The sequence below is a fragment of the Neurospora crassa genome, linkage group I (genome assembly GCF_000182925.2).
Source record: "Neurospora crassa OR74A linkage group I, whole genome shotgun sequence".
In the NCBI taxonomy this organism is placed as follows: Eukaryota; Fungi; Ascomycota; class Sordariomycetes; order Sordariales; family Sordariaceae; genus Neurospora; species Neurospora crassa.
The window spans coordinates 1434386-1447720 of NC_026501.1; the positions used below are offsets into that span (position 1 = coordinate 1434386).

The 13335-nt window shown below is 52.0% G+C and overlaps 3 protein-coding genes across 3 annotated transcripts; 2 read left to right on the forward strand and 1 right to left on the reverse strand.

Moving 5' to 3' along the window:
- Positions 1–3387: 3387 nt before the first annotated feature.
- NCU02079 (cyclin-dependent kinase regulatory subunit) lies at positions 3388–5116 on the reverse strand. The gene is made up of 4 exons (XM_959513.3): positions 4549–5116; positions 4336–4480; positions 4202–4260; positions 3388–4142 (listed from the first exon to the last, which is right to left on the reverse strand). The coding sequence occupies exons 1-4, from the start codon at positions 4665–4667 to the stop codon at positions 4109–4111; spliced, it is 357 nt and encodes a 118-aa protein (XP_964606.3). The 5' UTR covers positions 4668–5116; the 3' UTR covers positions 3388–4108.
- A 325-nt stretch (positions 5117–5441) lies between these two features.
- NCU02078 (hypothetical protein) lies at positions 5442–9474 on the forward strand. The gene is made up of 5 exons (XM_959512.3): positions 5442–6257; positions 6627–6727; positions 6863–7591; positions 7660–8447; positions 8504–9474. The coding sequence occupies exons 1-5, from the start codon at positions 6165–6167 to the stop codon at positions 8932–8934; spliced, it is 2142 nt and encodes a 713-aa protein (XP_964605.1). The 5' UTR covers positions 5442–6164; the 3' UTR covers positions 8935–9474.
- A 549-nt stretch (positions 9475–10023) lies between these two features.
- NCU02077 (hypothetical protein) lies at positions 10024–13126 on the forward strand (the record flags this gene model as incomplete). The annotated part of the gene is made up of 2 exons (XM_959511.1): positions 10024–10918; positions 10992–13126. The coding sequence occupies 2 exons, from the start codon at positions 10024–10026 to the stop codon at positions 13124–13126; spliced, it is 3030 nt and encodes a 1009-aa protein (XP_964604.1).
- Between the last annotated feature and the right edge of the window lie 209 nt (positions 13127–13335).

Consider the following 13335-nt stretch of genomic DNA (forward strand, 5'->3'; position numbering starts at 1 on the left):
TATGGATTTTCGAAATCACCGTCTTGCATACAGTTTTCTGGCGGGCATGAATGTTGCAGTATACTTCTTACCGACGATGCGTGATTTTCTCGGTGGCTAAAGACGAACGTCTGTTTATACGGTATTTGCATTGTGGCCAAAGGTGTCAATTAGCTTCTTCATGGATCTTGGATACTCTGGCCGCTTTCGGCCGGGAGTCGGTATGTACTGCGGTGAATCGGTAACTCCAATTGATATATAAGCAAAGGCACGGGAGCTGCAGATCTTCGAGGCTCAAACAGCGGGAACTGTGACTTGACACTGCAGAATTCGCGGAAATGCCCCCAAAAATCCCACCGTGCCTATTTCCATAAAGACAATGCCCGGTTCTGTGCCGTTCGTTGTGCTTCAGAAGCTAATAACCGCTACTGCCGACATGCCGTCCATCTGTTGTCGGCCAAAGAAGGCAAAAGCGGTATACATATGTAACAGCCCGAGATCTTGATCAATGCAAGATCTCTTGGCACACTTCACTGTGCCTCGCAAGCGCAGGGTGTCAAAGGACAACCGATGCTTTCATGGTACGAACGCTACCTCTACAGTATCAAACTGAAGCAGACAGACACCATTTTGCTTGCTTTACATGAAGGGCTTCAGAAACGTCATCTAGAAGAGGCAAAAACGCGTTTGAACAACCCCACACATGCTGTTGTTCCACCCGGTCGGCAGTGATGGAATGGAAATCAACCTAGGTTTGTAATCAACCTTGGAAGAAAAAAAAAACCTCCCAATCAATGATGGACCAAAGATAAAGTCCAAAACAAGATCGTCAAGCGCCACAGAACTCCAATGATCAATCACAGATCACCACAGCGACACATCCCGTCATTTGATGTTGTTGCTGCTTGTGCTGTCATTGTGCCCACTGCCAGCGAACTGTCCCTCCCCCCACCAAAAGGGCATCACGCCGCGGCTTTGTGCGGGCAACCTGACCCCCCCGCTGACCGAAAAAGTGGGGTAGCGCTGCAAGCTGCCGTGCCAAGGCGCAGCGCTAATGCCAAGCTAAAGATAAGCTCAGGCACTGGCAGACAACCCCACTGCACCATTAAAACCTCCACACAAATGGAAGTCACCACTCCCACAAATGTACAATAACAACAACAACAACACCCATTCACTACACGACTACAAAAGATAGAAAGCCACCGTCGGACGGACTGGCAAAAAGAATTGCAAACACTATAGAGAAGAAGAGGAAGGGACAGTATCAAGGACTGTGGGGGCAAGTTCCGAGCCCTGAGGCGTTTCTAGCTTGAACCGAACGTCGGAGTCAGGCGGATCTCCGAGCAGCTCAGCTCAGCTGGGCTGATTTGGTTTGGGGCCGGAGAGTGCACAGACCAGCCGAATACCGGCAACTCCCACTTCGAAAGTTTCAATCGGGCAACTGGAACCTTCCGCTTTGGCCCCACAATACCCGGAGTCGGACCCAAATATCCCGGAGTCTCGGAGCGGGACTTACCGAGAAGCCACCAAGCGGCTAATTTGGCACGTGCCGGGTGTCGGATGTTCGGTGCTACGTACCTATGTATCCGGATGTTGGATCGGATGCCGGGTTACATTCCGAGCTACAATCTATATCAACGGTTTGGGGGCCCATCTACCCAGTTTCAAAGCGTTTGCGTCTAAACGATACGTGCGTGTATAGGTAGGTTGTATTCTCCTTGAGTTATGTCTGTCCACTAGACCTACTCGTCAGGTTTTCAAAATCGACCGTCTGGGAGTAAGCTGGCCTCACGGGCAATTGAGCTTGTGGACGGAGTTTCGGCAAGTGAAATTCACTCTCTGTTTTTTGGGTAGGCTAACCGTCAATGCCACACCCGGATTCGTGCCACGCATTTCGGTTCGACCAAGACAAAAGAATCACTTTGAGCAATGAGGTACGACAACATGAAAATCAAAGGGATCGAGGGCAAGACTTGAACAATTCGTGATAGGGGAAAACAAACACTGAAGTAGAGGGATAAAGGGGATTTATCTCAAAGCCGCCGGTCAACACCATAGCAAAACTCGGGATCGCATGTCTAGAAACAAATGAATCATCAAGCAGCGACCAAGAGCCTTCTTGGACGAACTTCGGGTTGATTCATATATACGCTGCAAGTTGCCGAATCTATATCTTTGGACCGTCCATGTCAGTGTCCCTAGAGAAATCCCATGAATGAGCAAAACCTGGTTATAGAAACATGACGAAAAGAATACCACAGACGGACATATGTCAAGCTGGCATGAAATAGAAGCCATTAGTAAAAGTTACGGCATATGGTGGCCGCAATATCTCGATGTGTTTAAAATGGCTTCTTCATTTGAAGCTTGGGACTTTCGAGTTGCCACTCCTGTGTAGATCTCTGGTCTAAGCAATTGTGTGGACTGGACAGATAGTAACAGCGATCACTTTCAATTCTTGGTTGTTTCAAGATGCTCACCGTAAATTTGGAAATAGATTTGCTCGGAAACAACATGTATACATGGTATATCCTCCCGAAAACATTGTATGAGTCGTATCCAACCCGAGTCCAACCAACAACGTCTTTCGTCAGTCTAACTTCCGAATTTCCAGCTTTCTCGGGGTACGTAGCAGCAGGACTTCTCGTTGTTCCCACTCAACTTCGGACAGTTAGAACAGCGCGTCACTCTCTTCACTTGGTCTATAACTCGTCAAAACAACCTTTTCAATTTCCCATTTCACATCTCTTTCCTACCTATTTGGACTTAGTTCAGTTGGGACGGAGTAGCCGTTACGTGGTCTTTGTCAATACCTAGTAACGTTGTCGCTCTGTTGGCGAAGACTAACAAAAAGAGAGGAAACTAAGACAAGACTCGACCATCAAATCTGATGGAACATCGAGTGTTTACATACCGATAACCATGTCCGTGACTGGTCATGTCATTCTGGGTGAGTTCTTCATGATGTACGTGAAAGCCATATGTAAGGGAATTCTACCTGTCGGGGATCACCATGACAGGTAGAAGATGGCGGGTGAAAATGATATCAAGAGTCTTGCTTAACTCAATGGGTTGCCTGCCTAGAACATGGAGGACCAACGCGTAAGTTGTTGTGACCACCTCAAAGACTCTGCTTGAGAAACCCCCCGAGCATTTGTTTATATAAGCACGAGATTAGAACGAGTACTCAGATAGCCAATGCAAGTTCCGTGGAAACAGAGCGTATAGGCTGTCATTGTATAATAGCCTTGGTGATTAGTGTGACTCGAATGCATTTATAGAGTATCAGTTATGGTATGCACTTTCATCCGAGCTAGGCACTGGAATGGTGTGTCTTTGGATGATGTGAGTCATGATTTCCTTGGGATGACTTACAAAGTCTGATGCCGGACAGCTTGCTTGCTTCGTCGAAGACCATGTGGGGAGTCAGAGGAGCACGTAGAAACTCATGATTTAGACGATGGGGAGCGTTGAATTACAAGCCATTTCTATTGATTCTCTCTATCCATTCGCTCCTCACGTACTGACCCATAGCTCAACGGCCTACCTCGGAGACATTAGACCAATGATACCCCGTGCATAATCGCTTGTCTCCTCCTATATTGTCTGCAGATATCAATTGCTGTGCCTGAGAATTGGTTCCAGTCATGACAGCAGGATGTTTGGCCAATAACTGGCTGAATGGTCCATGAAGGATATGCAAGTTTAGCGAGCCCACCTCCAGCCTCAGCTTCCAAATCAGAGAGGTCCGGCAAGCTCATCCCTTCCAGCAGTGATCTACCGACTTATTGTGTTATGTCTCGGTCAAATCAATCCATCCGTGTCGCAATAGACCGTGATCGTCATTCGATCGTTCACATCAGGATATGGGATTCTTGTCCTCCAGACACTCGGGAGCTTTTTGGGTGACGGCCATGGGCGCATCGATCGGAGCAAAGTATTCGAGCCAGTAGTATCCTCCAAGTATTATCCTAGTATCGATCGTAATCGCTGTCCGCACATGTCGCCCATTAAAGAAATCTCGCTATGCAGTCGTGAGCATCATGGTAATGCAAGGTATGGTACAATTCCAAATGTGTGTGTTGTGTGTGTGTTCCCGTCTAATCCTCCTCAAGCCAAGTTGTCTTCAACACTGAGGGGGTTGGTAGTTTAGGGGACGCCTGCAGTACCGTCAGGTTAGCAATATTGATCATGGTAGTGTCGAATGGGATGCGCTTACTTGAACAACAGAATATGAGGCTCTGGCTCATGAACCTCGTAGTGTTCCCAACCGAGACTCTGTTGTCGCAACCTTTGTGTTAGTCTTCCCGTTCCTTATGCGTTCCCATCGCAACTGATCATATTCGCGCGCACCTGTGTAATGCCCATGGCTCTCCATTCCTCCTCCCACAAGAGCTTTAGAGTGCCCTTGGATTTATCGTGGTAGTCGGAGGGGATGGCCTTGAGCATGGCCTTGGGTAGCTGGACGTGACGGTACTCGTACTCGCTGTCGGAATAGCTATAGGAACAAGTGGCAGGGTCAGCAACCGTACAGTAGAGCGCTTCCCAAAGTGCGCCACGGCGTACCGAGTAGAATAGTGAATAGAGTCGATGAACTCCTCGAGGCGCGCGCGCTCGTTATCAGACAGCGGCCGCGGGCTGGGGTTGCGTCGACTGGTGTCGATGCCCATCTCCTCCGGTGTCATTTTGCCTGCTTGTGTTGTGGGTGTACGGCGGTGTGCGATTGTTGTTGTTTGGTATCGGTTGCCAAGGCGATGGTTGCTGGTGGCGCTGTGCGATTCCACAACGCGTGTCTCGGTGGTTTGGGTTTCGCTGAGGTGGTGACCGCGCGCGTGGGGCGGATAGAGTGCTATTTAAGAACCCGGAGGCAGAGAGAGGGTCGCTGTCGGGCAGGGCAGTGGAGTCGGCGTCTTTGGCGGGAGCGTATTGTGACTATTGTCTTCACTTTGGGGGCGGGATGAGTTGAGACGATGGAGCCGAGAGTCAATTGTAGATGGCGGGGTCGCCGTTGTGTATCTTCTGAGAGCTATCTTGAATAGGCCGAACGATAGCTTCTATTGTCCAGAGACTTTGGTGTTATTGTAGAGTGTCGGTATTGCGATGAGATGGTGATGTCGTTGACGACGAAACGGGTCGGCCAGTGACAAGTAGGAATCACCCAAGTCTACTGCCACTCAGTTGACAGGGGTTTGAGGGCAGAGGGGAGCATCCGGCCGGCAAATCCACCATACTGATTCCAAATGGTGCCGGCCGCGTCAGTTGACCCGGTCTTGGTACGCTTGAAGGGCAGAACTTTTGGCAGACGGCTGCCAGCCGCCAAGTAGGTCGACAAGGGATGTGGTCTTTCTCAAAGTTGTCCCAGAGCACGGGCACCAGACCACACCACCACCACCAGGCGCCGTCCAGGGAAGCAAACCACGCTGCACTAACAAAGCTCAGGACAATCCGCTCAAAGCAACCCGCGGCCAACCGTCTTTTTCATCTGTTGGAGCACCCAACTCGCCATCCGCCCCGATACCTCTTCAGCTCTGAGGGTATTCCCACTGCCCCCCATCACCACTGTCTACACACTGCCCCTGCCGGCATCCCGACATATCCATCTCACTGCTCGACACGCCGTGCAGCATCCACCCACGCAACAAACTGAAGTGTGTCTGTTCCTGCGCAGAGTCGATACACCATCACAACCTAGCCGCCACTGCTATTGGCTCGTGGACGGTTGCCCACCTCACTTACACTACAAGTGATTCTAGCCCGCCCCCTGCTCTGACTCTCCATCACGTTGAGTTCTCAAGCGGCCACAATTTATCTTGCCCGTCCATTCCTTTCGCGGCGACGCCCGCCTGCCCGCCCGCCCGCTGCAGCTCACAGGCCAGGCCCATCGCTGCTGGAGCACTGAAGCGCGGTTCCCACTAATCCACTACCATACCCATCAACCCAAGGCGTATTTTTTGTGCCCGCAGAACGAAACACACAATCGCCAAACCGCAACGCGTCTCCCGAACGAGAGTCCCGTCCTGCTCTGCGCCAGCGACGCCCATCCGGTCCCTGACCCCCAGACGAGACCCTTCTCCCCAACTGCCATTGCCCCGCCGGCACCGCCCTACCGGTAGCTCTGACGACATCCTCGGATAGCCTGCCGCCTCTGCCAGACCCACGACCGGGTTGCACTCTTCGCCGACATGGACAATAAGCGGAAAGCCAGCATCTCCAACGGCGCCCACATCCAGAATGGCGACGACCGCGCTGCGAAGCGCACCAAGAAGGAACCAGGCGTAAGTCCATCACCTCCAACGAACCATTGCTCCCACTGCTCCCTACCTACCTATACATGCACCCCCGGTTCCCGTTCCTGTAGCTGGTTCCTCTCGACGAGGATGCGGCCATGCAGCGACCACAACCTTTAACCTGACCTTCCTTTCCTCGTCGGGGAAGGGAGTTGAGGAAGTGCACATGCACCCATTGACAGAACTCAGCACCTATTATCTGATTGAACCCCAACACCTGTCAATGAAGCTTGGCATATCTGCCTCCCACGATGCTCAACCCGCGTCTTATCCCTTGGCTTCGACAATACGTCAGCAGTCAACAAAAACACTGCCCTCAATATTCGACCACATACAGCCAGCTAACCGCGAATACAGCCCTACACGGATTACGATCTCAATCAGGAAGAGACCCATGAGTCCACTACCGCATATGGCCTGCACTTCCTCGAGATGATTCGTAGGACGAAGGACAAGAGGTATGAAGTTACAATCTTGCACGAACCCCGGTACAGGTTTCTCTTTTATTATGACTGCACCACTTGGGAGCGACAGCAACAGATGGACTTTTTACATTCTCTCCGCAAAGCTTTTCGCTAACGCCTTGACTATAGTGGACGGACTGTCGCCGACTGCTTCGAAGATCTCATCCCGCGCGAAGGGAACGAAGACTACTACAGGCGCATCAAGCTACCCATATCTCTCAAAACAATCGAGCGCAAACTGCACAACCAGGACTTTGCAAACTTGTCGGAGCTGGAGGGTTACTTCAAACGAATGGTTATGAACGCGAAAGAATACTACAACAAAGGCTCCGACATCTTTGAGGACGCAGAACGCGTTAGGAAAGCACTCAGCAACTACATGACCAAGACGAATCCTGCCTACAAGCGAGAAACCGGCTATAGCTGCACCGCAGCGCCGATTCCTGGGGAGGAAGACGATGAAGAGAGCAAGAACGCGAGTCAAAACGGTACCAAAAGGCACTCTTCGAACAGCTCGACAAACGGCTCTGTCAAATCTGTGCGGAAACGCGAATCTCCTTCGGTACAGGATACCCAGGGCGAGGATGATGTTGAAGGCGAAGATGATGACCACGATGACGACCGCGACGAGAGCGGCGACGACGACAATGAGAACCCACGAAGGATTGTTATCAAGAGGCGCGAAAGTGGCAGACCAGCGGCCAGAAGCACAGCCTCGCCAGTACCCATGTTTAAGCCTGGTAGAGGCGGCAGGAAAAAGGCAGACCATGAGTACGAGAATGTACCCTACAAAAGCCTCAACTTCCAGCAAGCACAGGAGAAGATTGTGGAGGAGCTTATTCGCAAGCCGGATGGATCGTACGTTGCACCTTCATCTCTTATTCGTCCCACCTTGTCGCCCCTTCCATACTAACATGACCAAACAGTGACCCGTATTTCCTCGACTTTATCAACCTTCCTCCAAGGAGCTTTAAGGACTACTTTGCTGTCATCACTGAGCCCCTTTCCCTCAAGGGCCTGCAGAAGCTCGTCAAGGGCATCTACGGTCGCGCTAGTCCGACAGGTGTGAGCGAGTTCAAGAGTTGGGCTGCATTCGAGGAGAAGGCCAGCCTTCTCTGGAACAATGCTCACTATTATAACGAAGAGGGAAGCGTTATCTACGACCTTGCGACGGAATTGAAGAACTGCTTTGAGAGAGAGTTGGATCAAGCCAAGGCAGTCGTTCAAGAACCGCCACAGCCCCCCAAGATTAAACTGAAGGTCGCCCCCGGCTCGGAAACTCCAAGTGTGAGTGGTCCAAAGAAGATCACCATTCATGTGGGCGGCTCTCGGGGTAGCGCTGCCGCCTCGCCAGCGCCCCCAACTGGCCAATCCATTGATTCCAACTATAGCCATGGAGCTGTCAATGGCAATAGAGTTGTCCCGTCTGCAGTTCCCATTATACCTCAAGATAAAGTCAGGAGTCTGTCCACCTCCGTGGTACCAAGCCCTGCCGTCACTCAGGCTAAGCTCGAGGGGGGTGTTCAACAATCGCCTGTGCCCCTACCGCCCCAAGCGGGCGTGAATGGGGTTGCCGTGGGACCCGGAACCTTGACGCCGGGAATCAATTCGCAACAGGCAGGTTCTGCAGTGTTTCAAAACGGTCATGTGCCCGTTGTAGCACCGCCCCCGCCCCCGCCTATATGGGATAAGATACACCGTGCTCCTGGTCGAGGTAAGTTTTGGTCAGGTCCCTTTTTGAAGGTTTTAGTCGCTAATTGCATTTAAAAGGTCTTGCCGATGCCCTTATCCATAGCATCCTGATTCGTACCCATCCAAGCATCCCCCTCGAGAGGCGGTTTAGACTTGAAGTTCCGGCTCATCCAAGATTGGCCCAGCAGAACTTGACTGTTCATCTGCCCACTAATCATAGCAGACTGCAGCTTATTCCACGACTGTCTCCCATCCTGGAGCAGCAACAACGACAATATCGCCTTTTCATCACCATTAATGGTTCAATGGTGGGAAGGGCGACTCCCTTACCGATTCCTGACGACCCGCTGCCCGTGAATGCGATAGTATTTGACCTTCCGTTGCAGCCGGGTACGACAGTGATCAGTGTCACAATGATTGCAGCCCTTCCAAAGGGCCAGAAGCTCCCCAGTGGCGCCGAGTGCGAGCTGGAGAGGATTTCTGTCAATGCCTTTTTACCTAGGGTGTAACCGCTCGTTTGAACGTGCACCCATCTCAAATGTTGTTGTCTGGTATTATTTAGATACCTTTTTAATTTCTTTTCAAGATCTGGTTGGTTCTCAGGCAATGCTGGGGAGGTTATGGTTCAAGGATTGGGCGTGGTCTTGGTCTTGTCCGGCGCAAGACAGTCGAGACATTGCGAAAGTGTGGGTTGGCTAGCGTCAAATTACTTACATTATGGAGTTTAGGGACGGTGGGATGTGGAATACAATGCGTTCGGCTCGGTCATTTGGTACTTTCTCTCCATGATGGGAGTTGTTGGTCGGCTTGCATGAAATAACGAGATGGTGCGGTGACAGAGAGCGACTATACGGATGGTAATGGATGAATCAAGCGGCCATTGCCGGAGCATCATGTTGTTATGTATGATATACGTGACAAATGGGGGATATCCAAACAGCCAATTTTTACAAGCCAGTCGGCGACGACATTTTGCAACAAGTATGGGAAATTAGACAAGCACCGGTTTGCACCTTGACCCATTGTTTGGGGAGTCATTATTGAGTACCTTCTTTGTCTGCTTACACTCCCACACAAACAAGACAATGCAATGCTTGGGTTGTTGACCCTGGAGATGTTTATCAATTCCGAGAACGGCAGCTAACAAATACAGAAAGCTTCGGAAATGCGATGCGAACGGATGGAATGTTGTTTCTCAAAGATGTCTTCTTCTTTCCATGTCCGGTTGGGTTTCCTTTGTTCTGCCAGCTTCATGTCCATTTCCGTCAGCTATGCCCTAGCATTGCACCGCTCTTTGTTGTTGTCCATTGTCGCAAAGGTCCATAACGTTGACTGAGTGCTTCATTGATCCCACTCAGCTACTTCCCCTATGTGTTCCATTCTCTTATGTTGACACGAGGTTGCCAACTATCTTCCCACAAACCCTTTCTGCATTCCTTTTAGCGACATATTCATGAAGATACAGAATCTGCGCTTCCACGAGGGACCACTTTGATTCCCCCGAGTCGAACCACACGAGAAAGCTGACGCATAGCACAATCGCACAGTCGAGAATATTCATCACCATACGAAGGGGGAAAACTTCAAGCGAAGCAACAATGCATTCCCAAGGCGCCCGCTCCGCGCCCATCTACAGCCCTGGCGGATTCAAGCCCCCCTCCTTCGGCGTCGTCCCCAAAGCCCGCTCCGACGTCCGCCAACCAACCCGCATGTCATCCACCCACGTTGTCGTCGAACCCATATCCACCAAGGAGCGACCTTGGGTTCCCTCCGATGGACTCTACCAAGAAATTAACAAACAAGCCATGCACGAGCGCAAGCTCGCCATCATCGGTGTCGACGACAGACTCCTTAAGCCTTTACCCCTAAACAACCACCCGTTCCACACCCTGGATTACATCCCCTTTGCTCGATCGAGCCTCGAGGCCATGGCCGCTATTGAGGATGGGTTGAAGGGAGTGGCCAAGCTGCTGAAGCTCGATGGGATCGGGGTGGATGTAAGTCCGGTGGTCCCAAGGCAGGTTGTGAGCATCAGGGAGTCTGGGTGGAGGCCGACGCAGTTGGGGTTTGATCATATCCGCTGGCCTACTACTTCCGAGGAGCATAAGGACGTGGAGTTCCAGAGTGACTGGTATGAAATCCTGTGGTATGATATCATGAAGAGGGTGTATAGGTGGGCGGAGAAGTACTTTGATGAACGGCAGGATGTGAAGGTGTCTGCGAAAAGTGTTAAAGATTGGACGAACCTGTGGAAGCAGGCGGGCGTTTCAGATCACTTTGTTCATTATGCGAGCTTGGTGGCGAGGCAGGATAATAATCACCCCGCGGGGTGGGATGTGTTGTTGGCTAAGGGGAGATATAGGAAGTTTCTGATGGTTGGTGTGCTGGTGAGGTTGTTGCAGGAGCAAGTGTTTGATGAGTTGTTGTTTGGGGCGGACAAAGGCACGAAGAGGATGCTGGAGACGCAGGATGAGTGTTATATCGAGTTAGATGGTATGTTTCTTTCTTTCTTTCAACCCCTGTATCCTTCGTTATCGTTGCTGTTGACTAACTTGGCGGAAACCAGGCTACTTCCGCACCGAGATGCGTTGCAAAAGTGTCCGCGCTGCTCTCGACGATTCTATCTTGACCCCAGGCTTCTGGCCTGAGGTGGACAAGCTGGCGATCCAAACCACAGCCTTGTTCTCACCTCTGCTCCGGTTCATGGACGTCGAATTTGAGAAGCGTACAGACCCACTAGATTTTCATCAGGACATCCACGATATCATTGCCGAGTCGGGTTACTTCAACATCGCCACACGGCTTTCCCGCGATATCTTCCGCTTCAACTGGCCCCTGCCCGGAGATGGATGGAGTCTCGAGATTGAGAACGTCGACGACGTTCCCTTTGAGACCTCGCGGGCCTGGGCTGATAAACACGAGCAAGATGCCCAGAAGCGGTATCACGCGGGCCTGGAAGCAGATCGACGACGGAAGAAGAGGAGAAAGGAGCTTGGTCTGGACGGACGTACCACGAGGACCACTGCTGCCATGGCACGCAGTACCCTCCGACTTGCTTTGGATCATGCCAGTACAAAGTTGAAGTCCGGTTTGGCCGCCACGGGTGCCAGGCTTGCGCGGCTCCGTCCTGGCTTCGTGGCACCCACTGTTGACGATCCGCCTCCTGCCTCTGAGCCAGACTACAGCAGGCCCAGTGACCCCAACCGCCCTCCGGAGCTCTACCTCCCTTCTCGCCTGGCAAAGACCCAAATCGCTATCTTCCCCGCCGTCCAACGCTACATGAACCTGGAAACCTTCAGACGTGAGCCGGTCAAGAAGAACCCGTCCTTCTCCCGGTCCTTCTCCTTCGAAATCAACGACATCATGGCCTCCATCGAGAGCCACCCCACTTACGAGTATTACTTTGACCAACTCCTCCCCCGCAACCCCCCTAAGAAGGAAGACTCTTCCGACGAGGGCTACACCTTCCCCACGGCTCGCCGTCGCAAACATCTTGTCAACCCCTTCGACCGCCAAGAAGACGCCCAAGGCATCCACACGATCGCCAAAGGCAACGCAATCTACTACTCGGGCGTAGCCGACGAGTCTCACCTCTCCGCCCTCCGGCGCAACGCCAACGATCCTTCTGTCGGTCCAGAAAAGTATTACGTCGGCTACCCCGGTTACTTGCCCGAGCACATTCCTACCTTGAGGGAATGGACCAATCTCCCTCTTACCTCTCGCCACAGCAGCCACAGCCGGCACTCCCTCAACAACCTATCGTCCTCCTCTCGTACATCCTCCCCCTTCTTCTCCTACTTCGTTCCCTCCAACAAAACCCTCATCCTCACCCGCCGTCTCCTTTTCACCATGCTCATCTACTCCCTCCTCCGCTTTTTGCTAGTTCCCCTCCTCCTCCCTTCTTTCCTCCCCTTCTTCCTCGCTTTGGAATCCACAGCCCTGCACGTCTTCAACCAGGTCAAAGATGGCCTCACCACGTTGCTCACTCCCCTCGTTGATGCCGCCCGTCCTCTTCTAGGTCATCTTCTTCACACCTTAACTCTCCTCCGAAACCTAGCGTTGGCTGTTCTCAAACCAGTCCTCGCTCCCGTCGGGGACTTGATCAAGAAACTGGTGCTCCCGCCTTTGGCTTCCGCTTTAAGGGCGGTGGGATATGTCTATAGCCAGCTTGTGGACAGGGGACCGGTGGGGTGGGTTTGGGCGAGGTTGAAGGGGGCGATTGGATGGTGGGGAGATTGGGTGAAGTTGGTGGATGAGGCGGTGAAAGGCGGGTTGGCGAGGGTTGATGCTTGGTTGGGTGGTGCTACTGGTGCTACAGTTTTGCCTGAGGCGTGGCGAAGGAGCGGAGCAGGAGGAGGAGGAGCAGGAGGAGGGAGAGATTTAACGACAACGGTGACCACGGCGACAACGGTGACAACGACGATGACGGGGGCGGCGGCTGCTGGTGGTGGTGGTGGTGGTGGTGGTAACTGGAACCCTTTTGCTAGGAGGATTGAGTCTGGGTTGAAGACTGAGAAGACTACTTACACTGTGACTACTAACGGGGGGGAAGAAGTGTTCACTGTCACTGAGAAACGCACTGCTGGTGGTGGTGGTGGTCTGACGTCTGGGAGGAGGGCTTCCACCGCTTCCACTGTTACTACTGGCGATGGAACCTTCACTCTTGCCGGCGCGGCACCGCCTCCTCCTCTTACGCCTTGAAGCGGTTTAACTGTGGATAGAAGTTTTGGAAAATTGGATAAGTAGTTCGCTGGTTGTTTTTGTTTGGGATGATGGTTTTTTGAGAGCGTTAGGTCAACTTGAGACTTGGATAAAGATGTAAAGTAGCTAGCTTGATTTTGACAAACTCTTCCTATACGTACTCGTCACAACTTAAGCCAGTCGTCTTGATCCGCAATCATGTCATCGTT

Coding starts and splice junctions, on each gene's coding strand:
- NCU02079 (XM_959513.3), bottom strand. CDS start 4,667: ATGACACCGGAGGAGATGGGCATCGACACCAGTCGACGCAACCCCAGC. Junction 4,261..4,335: donor GAGCCATGGGCATTACACAG/GTGCGCGCGAAT, acceptor TTGCGACAACAG/AGTCTCGGTTGGGAACACTA. Junction 4,143..4,201: donor CCTCATATTCTGTTGTTCAA/GTAAGCGCATCC, acceptor ACGGTACTGCAG/GCGTCCCCTAAACTACCAAC.
- NCU02078 (XM_959512.3), top strand. CDS start 6,165: ATGGACAATAAGCGGAAAGCCAGCATCTCCAACGGCGCCCACATCCAG. Junction 7,592..7,659: donor ATTCGCAAGCCGGATGGATC/GTACGTTGCACC, acceptor ATGACCAAACAG/TGACCCGTATTTCCTCGACT. Junction 8,448..8,503: donor ACACCGTGCTCCTGGTCGAG/GTAAGTTTTGGT, acceptor TGCATTTAAAAG/GTCTTGCCGATGCCCTTATC.